Source organism: Grus americana, chromosome 5 (genome assembly GCF_028858705.1).
Source record: "Grus americana isolate bGruAme1 chromosome 5, bGruAme1.mat, whole genome shotgun sequence".
NCBI lineage: Eukaryota > Metazoa > Chordata > Aves > Gruiformes > Gruidae > Grus > Grus americana.
Window position 1 is genome coordinate 44,500,376 of NC_072856.1, and position 27,727 is coordinate 44,528,102.

At 37.4% G+C, this 27,727-nt stretch overlaps 1 protein-coding gene and 1 long non-coding RNA gene across 7 annotated transcripts in view; one reads left to right on the top strand and one right to left on the bottom strand.

Annotated features, from left to right (window-relative positions):
- The window catches only part of MIA2 (MIA SH3 domain ER export factor 2), a 36,996-nt gene that overhangs the window by 547 nt on the left and 8,722 nt on the right, over positions 1-27,727 (top strand). For 2 of the 5 annotated variants that reach the window (XM_054826526.1, XM_054826527.1), the window contains exons 2-22: positions 1,261-1,394; positions 2,674-2,760; positions 3,097-4,258; positions 7,723-7,938; positions 8,063-8,160; positions 11,262-11,393; positions 13,312-13,333; positions 13,437-13,525; positions 13,915-13,986; positions 14,704-14,814; positions 15,137-15,208; positions 15,629-15,733; positions 19,202-19,324; positions 19,885-20,008; positions 20,998-21,044; positions 21,240-21,330; positions 22,616-22,754; positions 24,645-24,746; positions 26,081-26,141; positions 26,606-26,641; positions 27,567-27,634. In XM_054826526.1, the coding sequence (XP_054682501.1) occupies positions 1,261-1,394; positions 2,674-2,760; positions 3,097-4,258; positions 7,723-7,938; positions 8,063-8,160; positions 11,262-11,393; positions 13,312-13,333; positions 13,437-13,525; positions 13,915-13,986; positions 14,704-14,814; positions 15,137-15,208; positions 15,629-15,733; positions 19,202-19,324; positions 19,885-20,008; positions 20,998-21,044; positions 21,240-21,330; positions 22,616-22,754; positions 24,645-24,746; positions 26,081-26,141; positions 26,606-26,641; positions 27,567-27,634 (3,091 nt within the window). Of the gene's footprint in view, positions 1-1,260; positions 1,395-2,673; positions 2,761-3,096; positions 4,259-7,722; positions 7,939-8,062; positions 8,161-9,391; positions 9,567-9,604; positions 10,294-11,261; positions 11,394-13,311; positions 13,334-13,436; positions 13,526-13,914; positions 13,987-14,703; positions 14,815-15,136; positions 15,209-15,628; positions 15,734-19,201; positions 19,325-19,884; positions 20,009-20,997; positions 21,045-21,239; positions 21,331-22,615; positions 22,755-24,644; positions 24,747-26,080; positions 26,142-26,605; positions 26,642-27,566; positions 27,635-27,727 lie in introns of those variants that run through there. The other 3 variants (XM_054826528.1, XM_054826530.1, XM_054826529.1) reach the window with 3 other exon arrangements.
- On the bottom strand, positions 4,265-9,285 carry LOC129206748 (uncharacterized). Of its 2 annotated transcripts, none has more exons than XR_008577270.1 (4): positions 8,960-9,285; positions 5,088-5,180; positions 4,933-4,976; positions 4,265-4,557 (listed from the first exon to the last, which is right to left on the bottom strand). It is a non-coding gene; the product is annotated as an uncharacterized LOC129206748 (long non-coding RNA). The 2 variants fall into 2 exon arrangements; XR_008577269.1 differs by having other exon boundaries at positions 5,074-5,180.

A 27,727-nucleotide genomic window follows, 5' to 3' on the forward strand; every position in this document is an offset into this window, starting at 1 on the left:
TACTCTTGAATAGCTAGTTTTTCTCAGGTTTCCTCAAAATGGGCAGTATAAAGCAGCTTTAAAGTATTTTTTTATTAACTCTTTACAGGTAGAAGATAAATTTAAAAAAAACCAAAAATGGTAGGCTATAAACTGAGAAAGGTGACTATATATCTTGTGTTTATAGTACATTCACAGCCCATTCGGCAAAACTCTATTTCTTCTACTGTAAGTGAATTGTTTGGTTTTGTTTTTCAGTAATCCTTCTTACAAAAGACATTGTTAATATATCCTCTTTACTTATTTTTTTTCTTCTTTAATAGGAAGTAAGAGCAGTAACTAATTATGGAGTTCCTGGGGAGTAAATAGCTCTGCAGGAGGCAGAGCCACTGAATCACAAGTGGGCAGCAATAAATAATGCCCCATTTATTACCCATTGATTGCCATTGTGAAACCTGTCATAAACATGTGTAGTTGGAGCTCTTTCTAAGCCGTCTGCATTGGTTTGGCAGCCCTAATTGTTGCGCTTTCAATGTGGATAGCTTGTTCTGAAGTGGAAGAGAGATACCTTAGATTTCCTCTGCTGATGGATCTTTATTTTCCTGTGGAGCCACACTGACTTCAGTGGGTTCTGGATGCTTAGGGATGTCTGTCTTTGTGGAACAGCATGTGGAATGGGCTCCAAACTGGCCAGAGCACATCAGTCGTGATTTCTGTGGGGAGACAGGGGTGGAAACAAGACAGAATTTAAAGTCATTCAAATTGAACTGGAACTTTGGTTTCGACAATGTGCTTCAGGTTTATATTGCTTAAACTTACCTGTTTTCTTCATAACATAAATGTATTCAAAATAGAGGACAAAATCCCTGAAATAATTATTAGATTTAACTTAGAATTTCTAAAATACACAATTATAAATATGCCTGGGAAGTATTTTTTAGCTGTTTAGATCTGGCTTCTAGTAGTTGAACTTGTTAATTCTCCCCATGCATTTCAGCATTGAAAGCTTGGCTGAATAAGGACTGGAAAATACACATGTAGCACAAGAGCTTTTCTCCTTGATGTCTGTAGTAAATAGGAAAGAAAACAGGATAGGGCTGCTTTTTGCATTACTTGCTTTCCACTTGATATGAATGGATTAGTATCAACAAAACACATATTGATGTGTTAACAATCATTTTAACGTATTTATATATATCAGACTTCTTCAGTAACCTATCTGACTTCAGTCAAAATAGCTGTGATACTTACTTGTTTCTTTCTTTCTACATACTATTCCAGCGGCAATGAGCAGAGTTCAAGCCACTACAGACTACTCAGGGCCTGATTGCCGGTATCTTAACTTCAAAACAGGGGAAGAGATAATGGTATACTCCAAACTTTCAAGGAAAAATGAAAATTTGTGGACAGGAAGTGTAAGTACTTCAATCTGAAAGAATCTCCCCATAAATAATTTAGATAGTATAATGGTAGCATAACAACTGCAGTCTGCTTGCTTCTAGAGATCTTCCATCTCTTTTTGTAATATGAACCAGTCATGGATCAATATAGTATTTGGTAGATGGGTCATTGTTATTATCTTTATATAGAAAGGGAAAATCAAATCTTGGCAAAGATCAGAATCCAAGTTTTCTGTCTCCTTCATCTCATCATTTGGCTATAATGATTTCATCTGGTTCCCTTAAAAACATTCAGGTCTATCACATCAGGTACCTACCCTACAGCTCTGTGGGTAAGAAGGTTTTACAGTTGCTTAATCAGCGCTCCGGTATTGGGACCTGACTTCACAGTTCAGTGCTCGAGGAAAGTTCCCAGTGAAGTTATCACGCATATTTAATGGTTTGGAACAATTGACAATGTAGTTAGAACAGCCATGTAGTTATCTTGTAGCAAAGAAGGAATAGATGCATTGATCCAAATCCAACTGCTAGTAACACTGTTTCAGTGCTTTGAAACCAGAAGATATTGGTAAACTTTTTGGTAAATCGTCTGTCACATTTATTGTTTAACAATGAAATTCTGTCTTCCTTTCTTTCATTCGAGAGTATCTTTGCAGGTACCTCACTCTTCCCTTCTTTCCAAGATGTATTCCTCCATTAAAGGCTATGTGCGATGGTGTGACATAAAGCTAGTGGTTGGTTTCTTCATCAGACTGACCGCTACTTGATTCTTTTGGGCGCTATCAACTTCTTTTCTGTAGTGTTGCCATCTTCATTGCCATTTTCTCTTCAGCTGGCAGCTGGCCTCGTACTTGAATTTCATATCCTACTTTTCTTGTAACTTATTGTGGGTCATTAGTTATTAAGGCACAATTTTCCTCCCACTTGAGTCAGTGGGAAATTTGCAGCCGATTTTAGTAAGAGCTGGCTGAGACCATCTGTGCACACAACACTATCTTCAGGTGAAGCAGTGTTAAGGCTACTTGTTTGGTTCTGCATAGAAAACATTCATAAAAATAATATAGAAATTAATAGTATGGAGTAATATACGTCCCCTTGCTTTCTGAAATGGCAAATGGAACACTTTTGTGAAGGAAAAATAAACCAATCTTTTGACCACACAAAATGAAGGGGGCAGGAGGCAGTCCTATAAACTTAGGATTTGTTTATTCATACTTTTCTAGCATATATGCAAGTGCCTAACGTACGTCTCACTGAAGTTTAAATGCTCTCATTCCTTTTATATTTTTAATAGAAAGGAAAGGATTTTGGGTATTTCCCAAAAGATGCTGTGAAGGTTGAGGAAGTTTTTATTGCAAAAGAAGTTGAAGTGCTCACTAAGGTAAGCCAACGTCACCAGATTTTCCAATGTAGTTTACAGCAATTGAAGATCTAATATCCAGTTAGAAATTCAAGTGTCACTGCATATTTTATTTCAGATAATTCAAACCATGTTTGGCTTTTTTTAATTATTGCTCCATTTGCATGTTTATTGTCCTCTAAAACAATTTCTATCTAATAAATGATACAGAACCATTAGGAATAATATAATTACTTACAGTCCTTTTTGTAAAGTTATCACACGCATAATTACACAGAAAGAAAGAGAGTAAAGATATATCGCTGCTATACAGTGCTGTAGAAAATTACACGTGACATCTTAATATTGTTCTTTTAGGAAACTGATTTCCTTTGCCTTCATGGAGATAAGTACGCTTTTGAAAATGAAGATAGCGCATTACATGATCACAACAAAGAAAGTGAATATGCATCATCTGATGCAGAATCAAAGTTGCATGAAAATGAACTCTTAAAACATGCAAGAGACTCCACGCAAAAGGGAGAAAGAGTGGAATCTCTTTCTGAAAATGATTCCAAGGAATCTCACACTCAGGAGGAATTTGCAAGCAAAAAGTTGGATAGAAAAAATGAGAACAGCAAAGATGATACTGAAGAGCCAGAAATGCAAAACAGTCTCCCACTAGAACCCACTCCAGTTCAGTCTAGTTGGATTGCAGGATGGTTCACCACAGGAAGTAAAAACGATGAAGAGCCCTTAAAAGGCATTACTGAATCTTTAGAAGAAAATACATACCGAGGCAGAAAAATAGCGGTAACTGCTGAAAATGACTTAGAGGAGCCAGATGATAAGGAGGAACAAGAACCCCCAGCATCTGTTTGGTTTCGAGGTGGGCTGATGAGCTTTCTGTATTTTGGTGAAGAGAATGTGGATGTTGGTTTCGCATCAGAACAAAATGATCCCCAAATCCATGATGATTCTGGTACGCCTCGACATTCCAGTAACAAACAGGAAACAGTGGTCACAGAGTTACAGACAGAAGAAGAAAAGAGTGAAAGCCAAGAATCCAAATCAAATTGGTTTAATTTGGGTTTAAGTAATGTTCTTAATTTTGGTCATGCTGAGAAAGATACAATTGCTATGGAAGACCAGCAAAGCAGAGAAACAGAGGATGAAGCAAATAAGAATGAAGAAGTGCAGACTTTAGAGCAGAAAGAATCACACATGGACAAAGAACCCAAGGAGACAGTTAAAGCAGTGACAGATGAAGATGATTATGAGAATTATGCACAAGAAATAATAGATTCAATCAGTAACGTGAGAAATCCTGGGGAGATACCAGCAAGTGTGCATACTCTTAATGACACCAAATGCACCTCAAATAGCACAGAATCATCGTTTGATATACTACCAGGTGACAAAGAGAAACCAACTGAACCTTACAGTTCAGAACAAGACTCGGTATCAGAAAGCCAGCTGCTGAAAAACACTGAAGCTAAGAAAGGAAATCAGGAGTCAGAAAGCAAACATGGCCAGTCAGGTTGGTATTCAAATATTTATAATAGCTTTATTGATTATAATATGGACATATATGTAATCAACAGGGGCATGAATTAATTGCATCAGATCAGATTATTTCTTCTCCTAGCCCACCTCAGAATTGTGATCCCTCAGACACAAAAAGCACAGAAGAAAAGCCTGATGTATCTGAAGAACAGAGCCGTTTCTTCTCTTTTAGTCATTTTGCAGACATACTGAAGTTTTGGAATTCAACACCCAAAGAGGACCAAGTGCAGAGTTTGCAAGATGGTGTGGTTTTTCGTGAAGAAACCTCTCAAACTGAAAATGATAATATTACAAGGAAATAATAACAGAGCGATGAAAGTACAAGCAAATCAGATAGTGAGAAGCTGTCTGAAAAAGATGAGGGTGCAATCCATGAAAGTGATCTGTTTTCCTCACTAGCTGTGCAAAATAATGAACCCAGTAATGAAAAAGGAAAACATTTTGTCAAATTAGTTCGCGATAGTGATGGTTCACAAATTTTATCTGTCAAAACACTAGTACAACCTGAAGTATCTCAAAGACAGTATGTGCCCTTGTTTAGTTATTCCAGTGCTGAAGAACATGTTTCTAAGAGCAGCAAAAGTCAGGAAAACACCAATATAAAAGGTTATTATAATGACCTTGTCTCCAAAGATTCTCTACACTTACCTTCAAAATTAAATCTTGAAAATACAGTAGAAATTGGAACTCATCTGCAGGAAAAATAAAAAATGGACATGGTTGAAGCAGTGCAAAAAGAACAAAATAACCTGAATACTTGTATTCAAGAATCTGTAAATTCAGATTTACCGATAGTGAATTACCAAGCTATGGGGAACTACCAGGAACTGCAGATGTTCATCTGGACATCAAGATGACCTCACGTGACAGTGAGCCAAGTCTTACTCTGGAAACATCTGAGAAAGGCAAACCAGTCGAATGCTGTGATACAGAACAAAATTCAGCATCGAAAAGCCAGTTCAAAATGGATGGTGATGTAAAAGAGAAAATTCACAAACCAGAGAACAAAAACGGCCCGCTGGGTTTTTATGAAAACAGCATCAAAGATTTCAGTCAGGATATTTTTAATGATGAACAGGGTCAGAAATCTGAGGAGTCCCGAGAACTGACTCCAGACCAACCTTTCTCTCCTCACCCCTCATCTAGTAGCTGCAGATCTTAGAAAGAAATATGAGTCACGTGTGATATAGTCAAAGACAAGATTATTCTGTATCATCAGATTTAGGCCCATCAATTCAAGCCATTTTGACAGTGCAAGATACAAAAACATAGAAAAGGAATATGAGTTTTGGAAGGCATCATCAAACACTACTTCAAAAGGCACAGTAATGCCGAAGTCTTCAGCTAAATCAAAGTAAAAAAAAAATTATACGGAAAATTTAGTGACAATAAAAGGAACAGTCACATGATACTAGTCTGTCTGAATGTGAACTTTTACCCTAGCAGCCCTCTAAAATAGAAGACATTTTTTAAAAAAATAGCGTTACAGTTACTGTCTCCTAAAACCCTCAAACTAGAAAGCCAGACTGCTATTAAAAAAACCAGATTGATTAAATTCCAGCAACCTGGGATCGCTCAGAAACCTGGCTAATAAAGCATGTTGAAAAAGAAGATACTGCTCTAACTGAAAGGATGGATAATACTGAAAAATTAATTGCTGCTACTAAAACAAGATAGGAGAGGGAAAGAAAAAAAGAATCTGAAAATCAGAGAGACTCGAAGTCCAGAAATATAAATAATAAAAATTATATTCTCACAGAAAGGGTTCCAGGTAGTATTTTTACTATACTATCACAGTTCTTTGCAAATATATTTAGTAAAACTAACAATTAAGTCTGTAGAAAAAAAGTCTGAGGATACATGTTTTGTCAAAAAAAACCCCAAACCCAACAAAAAACCCCCAAAACAAACAAATGAAAATAGGGATGACGCTAGGACAAGTAGAATTAATTCTTAACTCCATCTCATTCTTCTGCGCAGGAATCTGAACAAGAAAAAGATACTACTAAATCTGCAGAAGGTGCAGTAAATGATGAAATCAATTTGGAAGTCATGCAAGAAAAATTTGAGGAAGGACAGCTTGGCATTTTGGGAACAATCCTGCTGCAGAATCCAATGAAAACAAAATTATAGTAGGGCAGAGTTCATGTCCCCCAAACCAAGCAAATATTGTATGATAAACACTCAGATTTACCAAAGCCATTGATTACATTCTAACAATTTCACTTAAAGTTGAAACAAGATGTTAAGCATTGCTTAGAGCATCTCTGTGAGGGTAACAAACTGATGCAGCTGCACCAGCAATTTGAAAAGATTCATCATGAAATCACAGCTTACTCATGTGAAGACAATGTTATGCAGAGGAAACAAGTGATTTTGTCTGTACAAAAAGGGCACAATTTGGACACTGGGCAGGAAAAGTGTATGGAAAAAAAGGAATGTTCTTCTAGGGCTACCAGAGCTTTTGTCTGCTATAACAATTAAGTGTGCAGCCCAAACTGCAGCTAAAGGTACTGGACTAATGCTTCACTAACAGTGATTTGGCAAGAACAAAATATGCTTTGTCTGAGGAAAAAAATCCAACAGATACAACACTGTCTCCTTCTGGTGATTTAAAATCAAGAGGTAGAGAGCCTAACTCATAGTAGTTAATGACTGATTTATGATATTTTGAGGATCTGATAATACAGATTGAGTTAATATTATGGTGACAGTTTAAGAGCCAGTTACTCTTCCTGACTTCTGACTATTGGACTATTTGTGATGGGTATCTTTGGCTAGTAGTGGCTTGAAGCATAGAATTAAAAATTAATCAATTTGTAATTTATTTTTTTTTCCTGACATGGGTAAGCAAGGTGTGGGTTTTTTTGAAAGCGGTATTTTATTTGCTTCAGGAAATTTACTCCAAGTCACTGAAACTGAGGCAGCTAGGTGCTTGCAGTCACACTTCTGCCTGAACATGCCTGTAGTTTCTTGTATTTCACAGTAAAGTTTATCTTGTGGGAAGCTGTTAATCTTTAATCCTACATGGCATTTTTAATTGTTCTTTTCATAAAGCTTTTCCCACTTGTATTTGGATATGATGTAAGAAAGAGACTTACTAATCCTGAACAGGTAATCTATAGGCTAGCTATCAAAAACAAGCATTTTTTTTTCCTGAACGTTGATTTTTAACTACTTTACTACCACACCAGTTTTGCTTAAAGTTCTATCCTCCAAACTCTGTTCGAAGACTATTATTCGAACGAGTATTTCTTAAATCATAAATCTGTAGCACATTTTTACTCTAATGTAGCACTCTAGTGTTTGGCTTTAAGCTGAGGAAAATAACTTAAAAAAGATCAATCTCTGTGGAGGTTAATATCTTATAAAAGTGTGTGTGCGCGCAAGTTGAATCCTCTGAAAATAAGCATGATTTCCCTTCATAATCATTTGCAGTAGGCAGTAGAAGAAAGCTATTAGAAGAAACACCAGAGAAGGAACATGAAATGAATGCAGCTGTAGACTGTGAATATGACGGTGACCAACATTCTAAAGCAATAGTGATTCCTTCAGTAAATTCTGAACAAAAACTGGACAGTTCAGTAGTTGACTTTCCATTTGATGTCAAAAAGCCTTTCTCAGATGCCATCCAGAACTATGTTCCAAGTAATGGTAAGTGTTAAGTTTCTTAATTTTAAGGAAAATAAATTTGCGATTTTTTTTTTAAAGTTGGAATTATATTGACAATTGTAATGTAAACCTTTTTTTTTTTCTTCTCTTATGAACAAACCAAAAGGAGGTTGGATATATCAGATACTTCTGTGCTTGAATGCTCTTGAGATTGGGGAATCAATAAAATCTGTATTTTCAGCAGCGATGACTATTATCAAAAAGGTAAGAATTCTTTATGTGATATATTGTTGATATTAGTGCAAAAATAAGGCACTTATTGGTTATGTTCTGCAGTGAAGCTCCAAAAAAAAAAAGAAAGAAAAAAAGATCCTTTTAAACCCACTGCAGTCCCCTTGCTTCTGGGGGTATCTGATGCTAAATGAGACAGAGATGGAACAAGAAAATGTCAGGTTAGCTGCTGTTGTTTGCACTGTGGAATCTGATGAACTTAGTGTAATTTTGTTTCTTTTTACAGAACAGGCAGGAAACACCTCAGTGGTCAAAATATCAGCATTTTTTTGTGGTTTTGATTGTTTTACATGAAACTCATAGCTCCCTCTAGTTCATATTACAGTACTGATTAAATTTGCTTGGACTTAGAAAGTTTGGGTTGGGATGAGTAAAATAACCAGAATACGTCTATTGTTTTTAAAAAGTAATTTCAAAGTCTTGATTCACAAAGTTTACCATAGTTTATAATTGCATAAAAAATACTTCTCTAAGCAAATATATGAAATACAAAATGGGATTATGATTGCTATGGGGATGTCTTAAATATCAAAATGTAGGGACAGAGTGAAGGTGGGCCTTACTGGACATAATTGCCCAAGAAACTGCTGCCAGAGAATGTGAGAAAAGGTAGATGGTGTTGCACTGTCCCCTCTAAACAGAGGAGTAATATCAGGTAAAGCGGTATATGGTAAACTTCATTAATTTTGATGCTTTAATTTAATTTTGTTTAGATTGCGTAACTGAAGTTTAAGAACCACATAAATTTGTTCCCGATTTCCAGTGTACTTACATAGATTCTGGCTGAACTGCAGCGTAGAAGAAAACTGAAGGACTTTGCTTTTTTTTCCCTCATGAACCAGACTAGATGTCAATGCTCAGTGATAGTTAACTGCTATGGCCAAACTCATTCTTGTATTTGATACTGCTAAAAAAGCCACTTCCACCTTCTACCTCTCAGTCTCTTAGGTGGTACCAGCTTCACAGGCAAGTCAATCACCTTGCATTGTGAAAACTCAGTTACCACACGTAAAAACAAACAAACAAAACCCCAGTAGTAAGTACATGTAAAAAAAAAAAAAAAGAAAAAAAGAAAAAATATAATACAAAACCGGAGCCGTGGGGCCGGTCATACCGCCCGTGGGGCCGGCGCACGTCCGCAGTCCCTTGCGCAGGAGCGGGAGGCCGCCGCCGGTCCCTGACCCACCTGTTGCCCTCCCCGCCCTCTCCGCCGGGCCAATGCCAGCTCCGGCTCCTCTTTGGGAACGGGAGCGGCGAGGTGGCATGGCTCCCCGGCCGGAGCCAGGCCCTTCCCCAGGAATCTAGCCCAGATCGGTTTATTTTTGTGAAGACCTGCTGCTGCACGGGTGCGGATGGAGACAGCGGACGCCAAAGGGACGGTGAGTTTCCCTGCGGCTAACTTTGAGGGGGAACAGGAGTAGGTTCGTGGCCAGCGGGGCCACGTCAGTACCGGAGGACGGGGGGACGGCGGCGGGCGTACGCTGAAGGGAGCTGTCGGTCCTTCCCACCTCTCTGTCTGTCGGGAGAGGTCCCGGAGACTGCGGCCCAGAGCCGCCGGGCGCCCCCCCCGCGCCGGGCAGCTGCGGGGAGAGGGCACCCCTGAGCTGCACCTGCCCCTCGGCCCCGTTGGCTCTGGAACTGGGAGCCGCGTCCGGAGGCACCCCGCTCTGGGCCAGGCGGGACAGTGAGGCCCGGGGCCCGCTGCCGCCGTCGCGCTCTCGCGTCCCCTGGCAGTGGTATCTCCCGCTCTTTCCCCCCGGCGGCGGTGTTGCTCCCCCATTCACGTCGCAGTGGTACAGCCCGCAGCCCCCTTCAGGCTCCCCAGGCTGCTCCCACCTGAGTCCGTGCTGTTTCCCCCACCCCCTCTCCGCGACAGCAGTGGTTTTTTCCTCCCCCCCCTTCCCGCGGCAGTGGTACAGGCCGGTTGTCAAGTGGCGAGCCGGAAGGGGGCCGCGCGGTGGTGGGCCCGTGCCGCCGCGGCTCCGCGGTAAGATGGCTGCCGGCGGCCGCGGGGATGCTTTGGACGTCGCCACCGCCAGCTTGTGGCTGGGCCTGCGGGAGACCGCGCAGCGTTACTGCGGGTTGGCCTTGGAGGGGGCGCGCAGGGTGAGTGCGAGACCCGCCTCCGGCCGGCTTGGGCTCTGGCGAGGGCCGGGGACTTGTGCCGCGGCGCCTCGGCGCTGGGGGGAGAGTGAGGGAAACGGTGCTGCCGGGGGTGGCGAGAGGCTCGGGTCTGAGAGAAATGGCCCCGTACCGGAGCGCACGGCTGTGGCACAGAAACCCCGTGCGCGGCGTAGAGCTGGGCTGTGCCTCGCCGGCGCGGGTCGGGGCCCGGCAGCCGGCCGGGAAGGGGCCCAGGGTCCTGTTGAAGCTGGTGGTTTCTTCGGGAATAACAGAGGTCTCCGAAAGCCAAAGCAGCGAAACGAACGCTCCCTGCTATCACACACGCACACCCCGCTTGGCTTGAGATGGGGGTAGGCTGGCCGTTTGATCAAAGAAATCGAGACTTTACTGCACAGTAGTAACACGTTCTTACATACACGTCACACAGTAAATGTCAGCCACATTAAGCAGTTTATGTCTTTGAGAAAACACTGGTTTCTGTTTACAAATAAAACGTGTGTTTGAAATGGCTTAAATCATTGACTTGTGTTCAGTGTGTTATGTTAGCAAGAAGTTGATGAGCAGGTTTTTCTATCAAAGGAAATTTTCTACGAGTAAATCATAAAGTAGTTATTAACATTGACTCTTATAACAGTGAAACATGTAGACAACTTGAAGGACAATTTACCATAATCGGTGGCTTCAGAAGAAAAAGTTTTCAGAGCTTTATCAAGTCGTCATTATATCTTGTTGGAATCTTTCTCCTTTCTTATTTTTGTTTCTTCACTTGGTAAATGCATAATTTAAAAATCAAAGGCTTCTGTTAACCATTTTCTCAGCATTTTGGAAAAAAATAGATGTACAAGCCTATACAAGCCTTAAAAGTAAACTAAGTCAACGTGTCACGTCTATTTCTGTTGAAAATATTAATCTCTTTTCCTTTAGTTGAAGCTTACTACTTTATTTTTCAGGCTGTGGCTTCACTGCCTGAAGAAATGAGACCTGGTCCTGATCTGTATGGTTTCGCATGGGAAATAGTGATTTGTGCTGGCGTTGTTGGAGCCTTTACAGTTTTCTTGTTCCTGTATAGAAGTTATCAATCAGTAAGTGTTCAAGTTAGATACAGATACGTAGAGTGCATTAATGGTTTGAATTGAAATTGTTATTCTGCTCAAGATATCTAATGCTTTAGAGTTTTAAATGTGCTGTTGAATTTGAAATTCCTTTAAAAGAGAAACTGAGCAGTAGATTGTTGTCATTGGAGGAAATGCAATGAAACTTACTATAGTAAGGCTTCTTTTCTCTTTCCCTTTTTAGTTTTTACACCACACTTTCAAAGTCATCCCTTAAATTATTTTCATGAGATATAGAGGTCTTCCCTAGGGTGTATGTATTGCTGTGTGTTATCTCTGTGACTACCCTGGCTATAGCTAGGCCGGCTCAGGTCTTTCAAGGTAATTGTAAGCAAAAACAATCCAGATGGATTCCTATCGAGGGAGGCATTTTAAAACTCTTTGGACAGTGACCTTGATTCTGTTTATTGGAGCACTGAACCAATTTTACTGTGTGCTGTTTGTGAGTGCTAAGCTGATGACTGAGAAATGTATTACTGAAACCTTTTAACGCACAAATCAGATTAGATTTTTTGAGGTAAGGGTTGTCTTCTGTTGTGAGAAAGTAAGGATCTGACTAGTAACAGCTGCCTACCATACTCTCCCTGCTAATGAAATGGGTCAGTGTCCATAATTCAGTATTCTAAATTTCTCCCCAGTTTTTGCATACTCTTAAATAGACAGACTGATTTTGGTGCTAGGTGTGATGATGCTTATGTTTGAAAATAGGTTGCATAGCAGTTTAGTTTTTCAGATACAAGCAACTGTATTTTTAGGGTTCTAACATCAGCTTAGATCTGGAAACATGCCACCTTGTTCTGCAGCAGTGGTTCAGATTGTCTGGAAGGGGGTCTGTATTTGTATAAGCTAATGCATCTATAATTTGGGTCATTCCTTCTGTTTTCTAGCAGCATCCCTCTAGGTGGTATGAAAGAGGTGTTTCAGCTGCAATCAGTCAAGCAGCAACTCTACTATTGTTTTCCTCCTGCATGTGTCACTAAGGCATTAGATATTACAGAAGTTATTGATAGCTTGTTCAGTCATCCATACTTAGAACTGCACTGACTGCTCTTTGAAGAATTAATTAAGAATTTAGTGGGGTTTGGGTTTTTTTGGGATGTTAGAATACGGTGTGCTTATGACTTTTTTTTTTCCTCTTTTTCTGTTACATGGACTCTTTGGCCATCCCATGGCTTTAAATGAGGAGAAAACAGGGAAAATCTGAGAGACTCGTATGTTAGGCACGTGATCCAGGCCCAGCCTCGAGAGGAAAGCTGTGTTGTAAAGTTTTTGTGGACTCAGTCAAGTTCTGCATCTCTTGTCCAGGCCGTTTATGACAGATTTTTTCCTGCAGTTTGTTAGATTTTGATTCTAGGGCACTAGGCCCCTTATGCCAGCTGCTAATTTGGCACTTCCCACTGAGTTGCATCTGGGCAGGATGCCCATCAAGGAGTACCCTTATTGCAGCTCTAACTGTTATGTATTATAACGTGTGGAGTTTTTTCCTCATAGGAAGTTAAGTCTGAGCCGGCACATGGAGCTTCCCTCTCTCTCCCCTTTCCTACTCCTTTGACTGTGCATTTCCACTACCACTTTGTGTTAGCAGTCCTGGTTATGTGACGACTATACAGAGGTGTGTTTAAGAAGTGATCCAGGTGAAAACTAACCTCCTTTCCTCTCTTTTCTCTGTTTAATGAGAGTGGGAGAATGATAGGGCAAGCATGCAGCCATGGAGGGGGTAAGAGCAGAGGATGCAATTGCCCATTTTTAACAGCAGCCTGTATTTATATTCCTTTTTTCAGTTCCATGGTTAAACTGATCATGGAACCACAGTTTAAAAGATTAGTTTTCAGATACTATGCAAGAGTAATTGATCAGATGTTTTCAATATTTATTCTTTTTATTTCAGGTTAGAAGTCGACTTTATGTAGGTAAGCTTATTTTTCATACTGTTTCTTCAGAGTATGACTTTTCTTTCTTTCTTTCTGTTAATTACTTGGATGTTGCAACACTTAACTGTCTGTCTTTTTTTAGGAAGGGAAAAACAGCTTGCTAGTAAAATTGCTGAACTAGTTGAAGATAAATGCAAAATTCTTGAAAAACTCAGCCTTTGCAAAAAAGAGGTAATAGTTCTTATTTATTGCTTTCAGATGTGTCACAGAAATGGGCTCGATTTACCAAGTATCTAAAGTATTAAACTTATAGATAACAAAGATGTTTAAAATCTTTTCAAGTGATTCTTAGTATGCTTTTTCCTGTCAACGCCTTCGAGTGTAATTAAGGTGTTAGCAAGTTCTGCCTTTAACTCTTAGTATGATACAATTCACTGGAAGCAACTTTAAAATGTCTTTGTTTTATGCCACTGGGATAATCTACTAGGGCTGAGGCTTTCCTGATTTCCAGCAAGGTGCGCTTACATGGTGGCTATGTTTCAGACTAGAGCATCGTAAATTAATGCTGTCGTTTAAGCAATCATTGACATATATTCTGACATAAAGTATTTCCTTTTCAGTTTGAAGATTTAGAATTGTCTCTGAAAGATGACAACGTTATGAAAGAATCAACAGACACATCTTTTTTTGAGGTAAAAAGATAAATGGAAATTGTTATTTCTACAATTTAAGGCAATATTTCAGGAAAATGCTGCCCATATTAAAAAAAAAAAGAGCACCAAAAAACCCCAACAAAAAACCCCCAAAACCTTAGTTGTTTTAATTGAGAGTGTTGTTTTTTTAGTCCTGGGTTACTGAAAATGACACGGGAGCGAGGCATTTAAATTGAGATGTTTTTGTAACAATTGCATTGAAAATTATTGATATTAGAGCAAATGGTATATTAGACAATATTTAAATTTTTAAAAAGTAAATTGTTCCTGTTTCTAGAAGAAACAGTAGTGCATGAAGTATTTTTTCTCACAGCTGAATTAATTCAAATATATTCTATAGGCAACCGAAGTACAGTTGTAAACAAAAAATACCACTACATTGTTTATATCCTCCAAACTGAGACTATATTTGTAAAAGAGTTCCAAAAAACTGAATCAAATACCTAAGGGGCTCTATAAAATTTATATAACAGAAAAAGCAAATAGATTTATTTCATTCTGCACCTCAGATCCCATAGACCTGATCGTTACGGGTCTTGTTAACATGCAAGAGTCTCTAGACTACTTTGAGATTTATTCTTGATATGGTGAAATTTGTTAAACATACTTTGCTGTCATATTTAAAACATACTTGTCATCTTCATATGTAATTAATGTCAAATGTTTTATGTTAACTGTCAAAACAACTTGATTTAGGAAATGCATGAAAAACTGAACAAGTCAAACTTGGAACTCAACCAAGAAATAGAGAATCTGGAGAAAGAACTGGAAGAAGAAAAATCTAAGCAATCAGAAAATGATAACTTGGTGAGAATAAGTAAAATCCTGTCTTTGTTGCTATTCATTTAAAAAAAATTCACACAAAAAATTATCTGTGGAAAAGACAAACTATACTTTTTGGTTTTTTTGAAACAAAACCTACATTTCCCGTTTTGTCTCCCCTCATACTCCCTGTAGCATATTAGAAAAATGACCCCCATAAAGGAAAATACTCAAAAGAAGAAAAGCTGCTTTTATTGATTTGGCAGTAGGACCTTCTCAGTTTGAAAATTAAAATAACTTTATTAATTGCCTGGACCTTTTCAGTAAAATCTGTGGAAGAAGCTATATGACAATTAATAATTTTCAGGTGGATGAAAGTCAGAAGAGATGGGAATCTTTAGAGAATGAAGCAAAATCTATCCAGTCACAAATTGATGAGGTATGTTCAGTCTTTATAGTTTCTGTTTTCAAATCTTTGCAATTTCTCTGTTCTCCATGTAGTTAGTCTTCTAATTTTTTTTTCTCTTAAGGGTGCAGAAATAATATGCTGTGTAAACCAAAAGACTTCTAAGGCTTAGTGCTTTTGCGTGACTTGATTTAGCAACTTTGAATTTCATATAGTGATTGGCATTTATTGGGAAGTACAGTTACCTTGTCTTGTCTTTGCTTTCTTATTCCACAATGATGTATAGTGTTGCAAAACTTCAATCAGCAAAAACTGTTGAGATTGCAGGGAAAATGTGAGAATGTGTATATAGCACAGCTAGAAAACCTTACAGTAAGTCCAGTAATACCATCGTGAGCCCGCTTATATCTTCACCTGTTCTGTTTAAACAACACACTTTTTTATTTCACTTAGGCCAAGTCCACCCTAAAAGTATATCAGATTAATACAGAGAGACTCAAGACTTCTGTTCAAGATGCAGTAGATGAAAACTGCCATCTCCAGGAAAGTGAGAAACAGGTAGGTTTTTCCTAGTTATCCTTAGAAATACTGTATTTTCTTATGATACCGTGTAAATAGGATTTCTAAGGAGCTCACCCTCAACGTGTTTGTTACTACCCCTTGCGTGTTCTAGTAAACGGAATGAGGAAGAGGACATGGCTTTAAAATGATTTTATGTTGGAATAACTTTGTCTAAAATAGTCCTGCTTTAAAAGAAATTTAATAATTAGAGTTTGTGGGGAAACAGAGTGTGTGGTAATGTAAGACTGGAAAGATTTGCTGACACCTGGAGGAAAGCAGAAAGATTTAAGCAAGTCCACAGCTAGGATCCTCTACAGAAGTAGAGGGAAAATGCTTACATGTGATCCAGAAAACAAAAGAAATTAGAAATTGCAGAGTATGCAAAAGGCAGGTAACATGCTTACTGTAGTACCACTATGGATGAATTCATGAAAAGTCAGGTAAATAATAGGAAGGGACAGAAAAGACTGTTACTTCCCAAAGTTTATGTTTATTTTCCTTGGTACTGTAGCTGGATCCTAAAGAATGCTGATTATTTCTAAATGTTCAGCATATGCAATAGTTGTCCTGTGTGATAACTAGTTTTACAATGAAATTATTCTATTTTTTTCCTAACAAAAAAGTATTCTCTCTGAACATTAGCTGTTCCATGGAATGTTTTGGGGGTTTGTTTTTCGTTTGGGTTTTTTTAATGGATATGTGCTTATTTTCCTGACTGATGAGCTTGTTGTTGTCTGAACAGTAACCTGATAGATATCTTGTGGATGGGGAATAGAAGTACAGGCCTGTTGGTTTTTAGCAGTCTCTTATGAAAAGCTAGGGAGTGTTTTAGTCCTCTCTATCAAAACATTGGGCATATCAGACTTACTGATTCAGGGGGAAAAAAAGGTAACTGGAAATAGAGAGCTTTTTGCAGGAGGAATATTGCAGTTCTGCACAACTCTTATCCGTAAAACTTCATGTTTTTCTGTAAATTTAGAAGGAGTACATGGTTGTGATATATGCCGTGAGTGGAGAAACAGTAGACTTGGGTGTTTTCACTGTGAGATGAAATTGCTTGAGAATTATTTTCTTTCAAGAGACTCTTTTGTCTAATCTATACCTCTTTTTTGTTTCTGTGAGGAGGAGGGTCTGATCTTGGTGCTTTATTTCAAATGTGACAGTATACTTCTGTAATACATTTTGAGAAGCAGTATACAAAGTTTTAATATAGAGGGGGGTTTTTTTGTTTGTTTTTCTCTGGTAATTTTTTGGGTTCAAACAGAAATAATCCAATTATTTGTGTGTGTGAAAGAATCTTTTTTTTCTTTTTAAAAAGAATAAGACAATACTAAGTGCTGATCATTACATATTATAGGCAATCATTTTACATCAAGCAAAACCAGGAAAAAAATCAGTAAAGACAACTCCCCAAATGTCATTAACTTGCCAGGTTCCTAGATAAAAATAAGGCCTTTTACCCAGGTAATTTTACCTGGAAGGAATGCATAGTTCCTTAACCACATTATTTAGGATTAATTACTACACTGTGTTAACTGAGCTTTGTTGCAGTTTTTAGTAATTTGAGAACATTTGTGTATGTTGTATTTTGCTATGTTTTTTAGTAGATAAATAAATAAACTGATAAGGAAAGAAGAGAAAGTACCTGCTTTGCTTATTTGTATTCTCTTTTATGAGGTTGTTGTAAGCATGTGAGTTAGTTTGCTGTATTAGAATATCCATATCTCTTTTTTATTTTCCTTTCTTACTTTTTTTTTAAAGATGGAATTTCACTTATGCTCAAAAGGTAACGATGGTGTTACTTGTTCACAGAAACTAGAGTACTTTCTTCCTCTGTCCATTTGCACTAATGGGTCATAATCTTCTGGCACATCATAGCTTAAACATTATAACAGATGTGCTGTCTCAGATTTATGATGTGTCAGAGAGAGGATTGGGCCTTTTAGTTTGAACAAGGGAACTGTTAATGAACTCCAAACTTTCTATGCTTTGTTTTTTGCAGGAACGTTAGAAACATATATTGCTTTAGTTTATTGCAAATCCTTGCTATTTCTTTATTGCAATTGTTACAGGTATATAAAGTCATGTCAATTTATTTTCTCTTTGGCTTCATGGAGGAGGAATCTCTTAAACATTAGCTTGCCTTTGAGGATCACGTTTAATGATAAAAGTAGTTGCTTGTGTATGTCTTCTGAGCAGTATTTGCATAAAGAGTATTTTTGGTTGATCCGTAATACCTAGTTTGCATGATGCTGCAAATTCATACGTGGCTTTTACTGCTTGAAGGGTGCAGTTGTGTGCCAAGTGGGGTTCATCCAATTCTAGCAACATACCTTTTGTTTTATGCCTTCTAGTTTACCTTTGATAAGTAGTGTTCAGGCTTGCTTGTCTATTTGCATGGCAGTTCCCCTGTTTAACTACCATTTTCTGGTTTTACTTTTAGTATGCCTGGCTGTTATGTTCTTGTGATCAACCTAGTATGTCTTTCTGTACATTCACTGTCTTTAAATTGGTTGCCTGTTGTGCAACTTTAAGCAACATTCTTTTGACAGACTCTAAGACAAATTTTTCTGTACTGTACCCCATGTTTTTGTACTGCATGTTTTGTCTTAACAGAAATTTGCATCAGTTCAATTTTGTTCTCACAATATGAAGGCATGGTTTAATTACTTAATGTGTTACAGTGGTTATTTTTAGTGAACTGGTGCTTAAGTGTACTTTACTGCTGGAAAGTATTTTTGTGAAATGAGATTTTACTAGGGGATGTCTGTAAAACGTAACCTTGGAATTTACCTATCTTTTTATTTAACCACAGTTGATTGCAAAGATATGTACTTGTAGATGTTGATTACCTACAGTTGCTGTGACTTTCATTAACAGGGAAGCTTTTTTAAAAATAAAATTTAAAAATTACTTTAAGAGGTATGGAGGAGAGTAGGAGAAATACAGTTTTGCAAGTTACATGAATTTAAATAGCCATGTAAAAAGCTTCCTGGTTTCCCTTACCTCGCTGACCTCTTCTAGATTGAAAAGACACAGGTACAATTTCAGAAGCATGTGTTCATTTTGGGGAATGAGTCTTTTCCTCTCCATGCATTCCCCAGTGTTTGCGGCTGTTACACAAATTGTTACTATTTCATATGCCTTGCTATTGTCACATCAGGGTTTTTAAACTAAGTGTTATATTAACTGAACCGTTCTTATAAATGTTTAAAAATATGCTAACAACTAATTACAATGGAGAGCTATTGCAGCTAAAGCAACTGCACAGTAACATAGAAATCTTATTTTTCAACTCTCGAGGTTTAACTGTCTTGTAATCTATCTCTGATAATTCTTACTGATGGGTGAGAGGTTAAAAATCTGTTTATGTATAGATAATATACGTAACAGACTCAAGTACTATTCATCCTTGTTTCTTGGTTGTAATAGACAATCATGTTAATCTGATATTTCTCTTTTTAGCTTTTACAAGAAGCCGAAGGATGGGGTGAACGATTTAGTGAACTAAATGAACAAACTAAGATGTTTGAATCATCTAAAGCAGATATAGAAGAAGTATTGAAAAATAAAGAGAGTCAAGTCAAGGTAAATTATGACAGCTAGCATTAAATCAAATAATTCAGACTGATGCTAATCACTGAGTTCCAAGAAAGTCTAGCAACCTCTCCTTGTCTTAATATGCATTAAGCTGTTTTGGGCTTTTGTTTTCTGTCTCCGTCTTCTAATGTCTTGTTTCCTACTAAGCAAAAATGTTGCTTAGCAGCACAATGGAACAGTCTGATAGCCTTGGAAGCCAGCACGTTAAATAAGGAAACGCAATTTTAATTCTGATAGAGTATTTGCATTTTTTTTCAAATGTGGAGAGGGGGAGTTGGGAGTGTATTCTTACACGTGTGTACCTTATGTGCACAAGCCCTGTTAAAAGCATGCATACTTGCCTATCTGAAAAGTCTTTACAAGGGCACACCTGTTGACCTGCAAAAAAAAGTAATATCAGACATCTAGAATCCTGTATATGGGGCTCACTTAATCTATTAAGGGAACTAAATAAAGGGCAGAAATCCTGAAAAACTAATTGTAATGGTAACTGCATTTTCATTGCTTGTATTTATTTTACTGTTTGTTTTGTATGGGCTTATTCTTAGTCGCTGACACAATACTTACTGAAGATGAAAGACTGGAGTTCAGCAATAAGAGAAGATGATGACGCTGAAGATAATCACTGGGACACGGATGTAAAGGGTGAAACAGAGAATGGAGAGCACTTAGGTATGGTTTGTATAGCTTTCCATCTTAAATATTAAGGTAATATATGTTTTGGAAATACAGAATCAACAGACTTCTGGGAAAGTTGAAAGATTAGCTTTGTAGAAATTGGATTTTCAAAACTCACCCAGTGTTATTCATGTCTGGACAGTTAACTGATGCTTGGGCACTTCCAGAATAACAACCCATGCTACTATTTAGCAGTGTGTGGTTATAGCTAAAACATACGTATTATCACAGAGCAATGTAAAAGACTCAGTGCTCAGTCTCTTGCAAAAGGACTTTAGCTTATGTTAGTATCAAACAGTGATTCTCAAACATGTTTAGGTGGAAACCTTGCTTTCATTTCTTCTGGAAGCTCCTCCCAGCAGTAGCACTGTGAGTCCTTAGAGCCTAATTTCTGCTTCCTTGTCCTTACGCAGGTGTTACTTGTTGCAGGCAGTATGGTAGCACTGGAATCAGATGGGTGTAGATGTGGGTCCCCTCAAAACAGCAGCACAGAAGAGCCTTTCTTCCTCCTTTTTCTTGCTGCAGCTTCTTTTTATTCTCATGCTGATTACACCATAGGGCGCACCCCAGTAAATCTTCGTGTGTATTTAGCATCCTGTTTTTAACACAAGCGTTCTGAGTGTGATTGATTGGCAAACAAAGCACTAGACTATAGGTGTATCACTGCATCCTCTCCTCTCCTCTCCTCTCCTCTCCTCTCCTCTCCTCTCCTCTCCTCTCCTCTCCTCTCCTCTCCTCTCCTCTCCTCCTCCTCTCCTCTCCTCTCCTCTCCTCTCCTCTCCTCTCCTCTCCTCTCCTCTCCTCTCCTCTCCTCTCCTCTCCTCTCCTCTCCTCTCCTCTTTTTTTTTCCCTCCAAATATGCCATGCCTGTCATGGTATGTTGGGGATTGCTTTTTTATAAACACAAAATAAAATAGTGCTAAGCTCTGTTACAAACCTTTTTGTGCTTTTTATGTGATCTATTATTCTATTCTATCAATCAGATGATCAGCAAAAACGAACTGTAAAGAAATTGATCTATGCTGCAAAGGTATGTGATTTTAAGAAACTTGCGGATGGAAGGGGGGAACTAGAGGGAATATATGCAGTTTTTATTTTAAGTTTAATTGCATATAGATATCAGTATCACAGAGTTCAGTATCTTTTAATGTTTAATTAGATCTTTTTGCATGCAAACAGTTTCTGGTAATCTTAAAGTGCTGTTTTTTTTCAATTTTGATTGTAGTTAAATGCTTGTCTAAAGACTCTGGAAACAGAAAGAGATCAATTGTATTCAAAACTTTCTGATGAAAATAAAGCTAAAGGAGAACTTACAGGTAATTAAATGTTGGTTTGCCTTTAAGATTAATAAGATGCTGCTTTTGTAAAATTATGTTACAGGCTGTAAATATTACTTCCAATAAAAACTGAATTAAGTTTACATTAATAACTCTACTTGTTTCTTTTTTTTTAAAGGCCTGTTGGATTTTAAGTTGCTTAGCCATTTTAAATATTTGATTTTAGAGGTAAAGCAATTGAAGGTGCTAAAGCACCATTTGAAATTTTGTTGTACTCTGCTGGAGTATTCTATAACTGTTAAGTTGTAGAATCTTAAAATACATGGGCAAAGTGATGTTAATATAATATACTTTCTTTACATAATTCCTGGACATGAAACCATGGAGTTTTAATGTAAATTTTAAAACCATCTATTACAAATGGTAGCTTAATTGTAATTATTTTGTAATGAGTACAGGCTCCGTACTTCTTAAAATCCAAAATACTGCATTTAGAGAATTGAACCTAAAACCATCTTACTCTGTTTTTCTCTTTGTTGTGTAGGACATATTGAATTAAACCTTATGAAATGAAAACACTGCCACTATAATTCAAATTAGCTATTGCTTTCATAGATAACAGCCAGCAGAGTAGCCGTCACAGTTGAATGTACTGTGCTTTGTTATTGGGGTGATGAAATGCTCTGGGAAACTGTATTTTTCAGTTTTTGATAGTCCTTTAAAATGATTCTTTGTGCTAGTGGGTTGTTGGTTTTTTTTTTTTTTTTTAAATTGATTGCAACTCTGTCCCATAAAGATATTCAAACTTACTTGAAGCTTTCGATGTTTCTTGGAGAGGCATAGTAAATAGGAAAAGGAACATGACTGATTTTCATTTGGAAAGATAAGGTACTGAGTTATCCCTACAGGCTACTCAGCACGACCTCATGTGGGTAAATCTGCAAGAGTATATGATGGTACCAATTTTACTCCTTTAGTAGAATAATTACAATAGTAAGAGCCTTAAATGAAAATTTGTGTTGTGCATTACAAAACTGCATTGTTTTCAAAACAGCTATACAATTTGGAGCAAAGGCTAGATGTATACTCAGAGCTGCACTTTGTCGCAGGTAGAGAATATAGTTGCTGGTTTCCCATCAAAAGGAGCAATGCTGCTTCTCAATTTGTAAAATTTATTGAAATATATTAACATATTACTGCATATATTATAAAATCAACATAGGATCAAAGGTTTTTACAGACTTTTTGTATATTAAAATATTGCAAATATTTTAATTTTGTAAACTGTGCATTGTGCCAATATAATTATCTCTACATTTGACAGAACGTATAGAAAACCTTCAAAGTGAACAAGCTTCCTTGCAGTCTGAAAATGAACGTTTTGAAAGCGAAGTTCAAAAGCTTCAGCAGAAACTTAAAGTAATGACTGAGCTTTATCAAGAAAATGAAATGAAACTACACAGGTGCTGGTTCCTCTTTTTATATTCAATCCTCACTGTTTGATTTGGGGGGCTGAAAATTTGCATACTGCTTTCCAGAGTTTTCTGAATTGTGAAGACTGTTATCTTACACTTTCATGTATGTTTGTGATCATAGTAATTTTATAGAAGTTGTTTCCATGAAAGTGGTGGTGTATTATTTTAGGACTTTTCCACAAGCAAGTGCAGAAACAAAGATAAAACAAGAAGTAACAAATTTTTAATTTATGAAGCAAGGTGGGTAAAGTTAGAAAGCTTTATTCTTTTTTTTTTTTTAAATTAAGATACGATGTAATACAGGTATCAAAGTTGCTGAAAGATAATCAGTAGCTGCTTTAAGTGTGAGGTATATTTTATATAGTAGAGAGAGCTAGTAATGTCAGCAGAGGAGTGATGCTATATATAAAACTAAGCTTAGAGTTATAACATAGTCAAGATAACTATTATCAGTAAGCAACATAGAACTCCTGTGAATCAGGCTTTCCTCACCAAGAAAGATAAAAGATGAGGGCTGTACCATCTGGCTCACAGTCAGGATGACAGTAGGGATTATGACTTAGTGATTGAAAGCAGAAATACATTAAGGACTAGAAATCAAATTGATTGGGATAGGATGAGGTGTGTAGTAACCTTCAGAAGTATGTATGTGTGTGTATGAGGCAGGGAGGAAGCAGGGGGCGTAATTTTAGGGCACAATGGTAAAATTACAGTTTTACTAGTGAGAAATTATTTCTGCCTTCAAAATTGTCTGCTCCCTGAAGAAGAGAAGCAGCACAAGTCTTGATCCTGTACTGAGCAGTATACAGGACCTTTTTAAAGTATTACTTCCAATAATCTGCTCTGTAGTATATGTATTTGTGTAGATATTTGGCATCTTTGTAGATGCAACCTAGAAATCCACTGCATTAACATTTGATTTTTAAGAGAGGTGGGGAGTGGGAAGGAACCTATTAAAAAGAAGCTCTGATGGACAGTCAGAAATGAAAAATGTTTGCAGACTGTGTGGATGATACTTAAAAATACCACACAGAAACTCAGCAAATGTATGCTGCTTATCAAAGGTTTTAGAAAAGCCAAAAAGGAGTGGGGAGAAGCTGGCGTGATGAGATAGCAGAATAAAGAAGGCTACTAGTATTAACAAGGCATCTTTTAAAAAGCTAGGTGTGGTTAAACAAGGGAAATGGAAAAGTGGGAAATGGAGATAGAGTAGAAAAGAAGTTTAAATCATGTTCAAAAGATCCATGATTTAGATAGTTTGAGTGCTAAGGACTGCTGTTAACAGGAAAATGACCAGTTTATCCATTCAGTGCTGTATGCAGCAGTAGTGTCCATGTGCATTCTGCAGAATTACCTTGTGCATAATCTGTGGTCTGGAATATGAGTTTCTCTTCTGTAGTGCCTGATAAGGCATAAAAAAAAAAGAGGGACCAGTAAAGAATTTTTTTAATAACTTTTTTTTTTTAATAGCTAATAACAGCCTTTTTATTCTCTGGAAAATTATTTTTTAAATCTAAAAAAGGACCAGAACAAATCACTGAAAGTTAGTGTAGTTTGTTTGGTTTGATTTGTGGCTGCTTTCCTGCCCTGCCCCTGCTCAAATACAAATATTCTTTGGGAATATGGATTGTCTTCCAGTTTCCTTTTAGAAATAGTAGTAATCTCACTGTTTCATATAGAACAATTAGTGAGCTAAGTAAACGAATATGAACACAAACTAGTGCTATTTATGCCACTTCATATGTTGCCTATAAAACACTATCTCGATAAATGTGTATTCATCACGCTTGAATAATTGGAGAAGTTTTTCTTGACAGACCAACTACAAAATCATTGACTTGAAATAGAATTAACCATAGTTTTTGAATTTTCTTAAAGGAAGCTGACAGTAGAAGAGAGAGAACGCCTACAGAAGGAAGAAAAGCTTTCTAAAGTAGATGAAAAAATTAATCATGCTGCTGAAGAACTAAACAGCTACAGGTAATTACGGATTTTAGTTGCTGTAATCACTTGTTCCAAAGTGAACAAAAGGCAATAGAGAATAAAACCACCGGCATAAGTGAATGTATTTTCTTCCAGTTTCTTTGTTTTGTGTGTGTGTGTTACATGCTAGTTTGTGTGTACTAACACATACTGAGGGAGTTTTTGCTTTGATAAAAAATTTGGGTATGGCAGCAACTTTTCTGCCATTAGAATGTTAATTGTATTGACGTGTTAGCTTTAATGGAATGGTAGAAGTGGGTCTCTCATCTAGTCTTTACTGAACAGAGATAAAAATATGAAGTTAAGAGAATGCTGTGGAAATAAATGCAATGTTCAGTTTTCCTATAGATCCTAACATATTTATGTTGTATAGTTATAGTATTCTATTCCTGTATCTCTGGGCTTGTCAAATAGTACCGTTGTTCAGAAATTACTAAAATACTGTAATGCGGGAATATTTTCTGTAGCTGTTTAACTGCTTTGCTCTGTTTTGCCTTACACCAACTCTGTACTTCTGGTTTGTTTCTGTGGTTTCTCAATCTGTGGCATAATTCTTCAATCTGTAGTGTGTATTCCCCATCTTCCTTCAATGTTCATGGGAGTATTGACTCTTAACTGAATGATACCCATCAACAGTGCTTCCTAGAGAGTTGCATAGATTCATTCTTTCTCTAGAATGTAAAGTTCTTGTAGACATTCTTCAGTATTGACACAGGAAGACAGAATTCACCCTTCTTGATTTACTCAGAACGTGAACTTTGTAGACCTCTTAATTTTAAAGAGAATATTAATACTGCAAATAGAGTATAACTAAACAGTGACTCTGTCTTTGTCCCACCTGCTGGAGAGTGTAGAACCTAGATAAGGGTGTGCACAGGGCAGCTGGCAGCAAAGGTGGCATTGTACTTTCTGTGGTCTTGAAATAACTTGTGTGCAAGTGTTTATCCCTCTGGACTGACTGTGGTAGCCTGTGACAGCATGATGCTCCAGCCACCTTGGTACATTTGCTGAGCTGAATAAGGCTGGCTGTTAGGGTGTATGTGGAGGGGTAGCCTTTGCATTGGAAATATGTCACAGACCACTGAAAAGCTGGGGAGATGTTGGGTTTTTTGGTTCGGTTCTTTTGTTTACATTCCTGTTTGCACTAATCTAGGGCCTAGAATTTCCACTGCTGCTATAATTTTTATATAACCTATGGACCAAAGTGACAATACTGTCTTTTGGATTTAAAAATCTTAATTATACCTTGTGTTTACCATTGTGTTTACTGTATTTAAAATTACTTTCCTCCATGTTTTATTACAATGTCATAAATGCTAATTTTGTTACAGACAACGAGCAAAAGATCTTGAAGAAGAACTAGAAAGAACTATTCGTTCTTATCAGAATCAGGTATGTACTTTGTGTTACTTACCACGTATGCCAAGTAGGAGGGATGTCACTGCAATTGAAATATCGCTTTCAGCTAGGTTGTGATACTGTATTTGGCTCGGTTTTGTTGGGTGGTTTTTTTGCCTTACCCCCCGTCTCTTCTTAATGCTATCTGGTTTTGACTGACACAATTTCGTAGCAGAGATCACCAGGTAACTTTATTTAAAAGTTAAATTTTAAGTTTAGATGTCTCATAAGTGTTTAAGGCCAGGTTGGATGAGGCTTTGGGCACCGTGGTCTAGTGGAGGGTGTCCCTACCCGTAGCAGGGGGGTTGGAACTAGATGATCTTTGAGGTCCCTTCCAACCCAAACCATTCTATGATTCTGTGATAAATTATCCACGCACATTAAATTTGTGAATAAGAGCATATACTCAAGTTTTCTTTTTTAGATGAATAATGAGCAAACGAATCTCTCTTTCACAGATTACTTCACATGAGAAAAAAGCTCATGATAATTGGGTAAGTTCCAAATACTCAGTTTTGTGAACTTTGTGCATCTTCCTTTTCTGTGATTTGAATAGCTTGCTTTATGACTTTTTTGTTTCTTATTAAAAACAGATAATCAAAATTAACCTGTCACTTTTAAACATACGGATTTCTTGCAGAAATACATAAAAGCGTGTTAAAAATACTTCTGTCATGTAAAATAGTTGGAATAATTAAGCTGCATACCTATGAGCACAGTAGAATGATACTACAATATTACTTGCTATAGCAATAAATCTGCTGGAATAACATGTTACCATTTAACAAGTATGTGACATTTTGCTAATAATAAAAACTTTTGGCCTTGTTTCAATGCCACTTTAGTTTTTTCCCTGGATGTACTTCATTCCTTTTATCTACTAATAGAAGACATTATGTCCTGTGAGAACAGTATGCTCCGTTGACAGCTTCCTAAGAATGTTGCTACAAAATCCATTTTTACCTTTTTTTCCAAACAGGAAACTTTAAAATATCTCCTGACTAATACGTTCTTCGGTTTCACAGAATGTTCTGTATAAGATAGAACCCTGTTACAAGCTATGGCGCTTCGTGGTCATAATTTTCATTTTTAACTATACGATTTTAACATAAAACTTTCTTATCATAATCTGTAGATGCTTCAAAGCAGCTACAGCCAAATAATTTCTGCAGTTTTAAGAACCTGCAGGAAAGCTGTATCGTTCCTCAAAAATTTGGGTAGTAGAGTTTCTAATGTCATTTGGTGATGTATGTGAGGCTCTGTTTTGTATAATTTGTACACAAGTCATATCTTGTGAAAATACAGTCCATGTGCTTTGGCTGGAAAAAAATGTCTTGGATCTAGGACCCGTCACATTTATGAAGCATTTAATTAGTACGTAGCAATATCTAAGCATCTGATTTTTGTCCCTCCCCAAAGCTGACAGCCCGAGCAGCTGAAAGACACCTCAATGATATAAAAAAAGAAAATGCACATAACAGACAAAAGTAAGTGCAGTCTTGATCTAATTCTAAACAAATACAGTTTGGCATGTGAGTATGTTTCGGATTTATGCAATTTGGTGTTTTCTAGACCTTTGT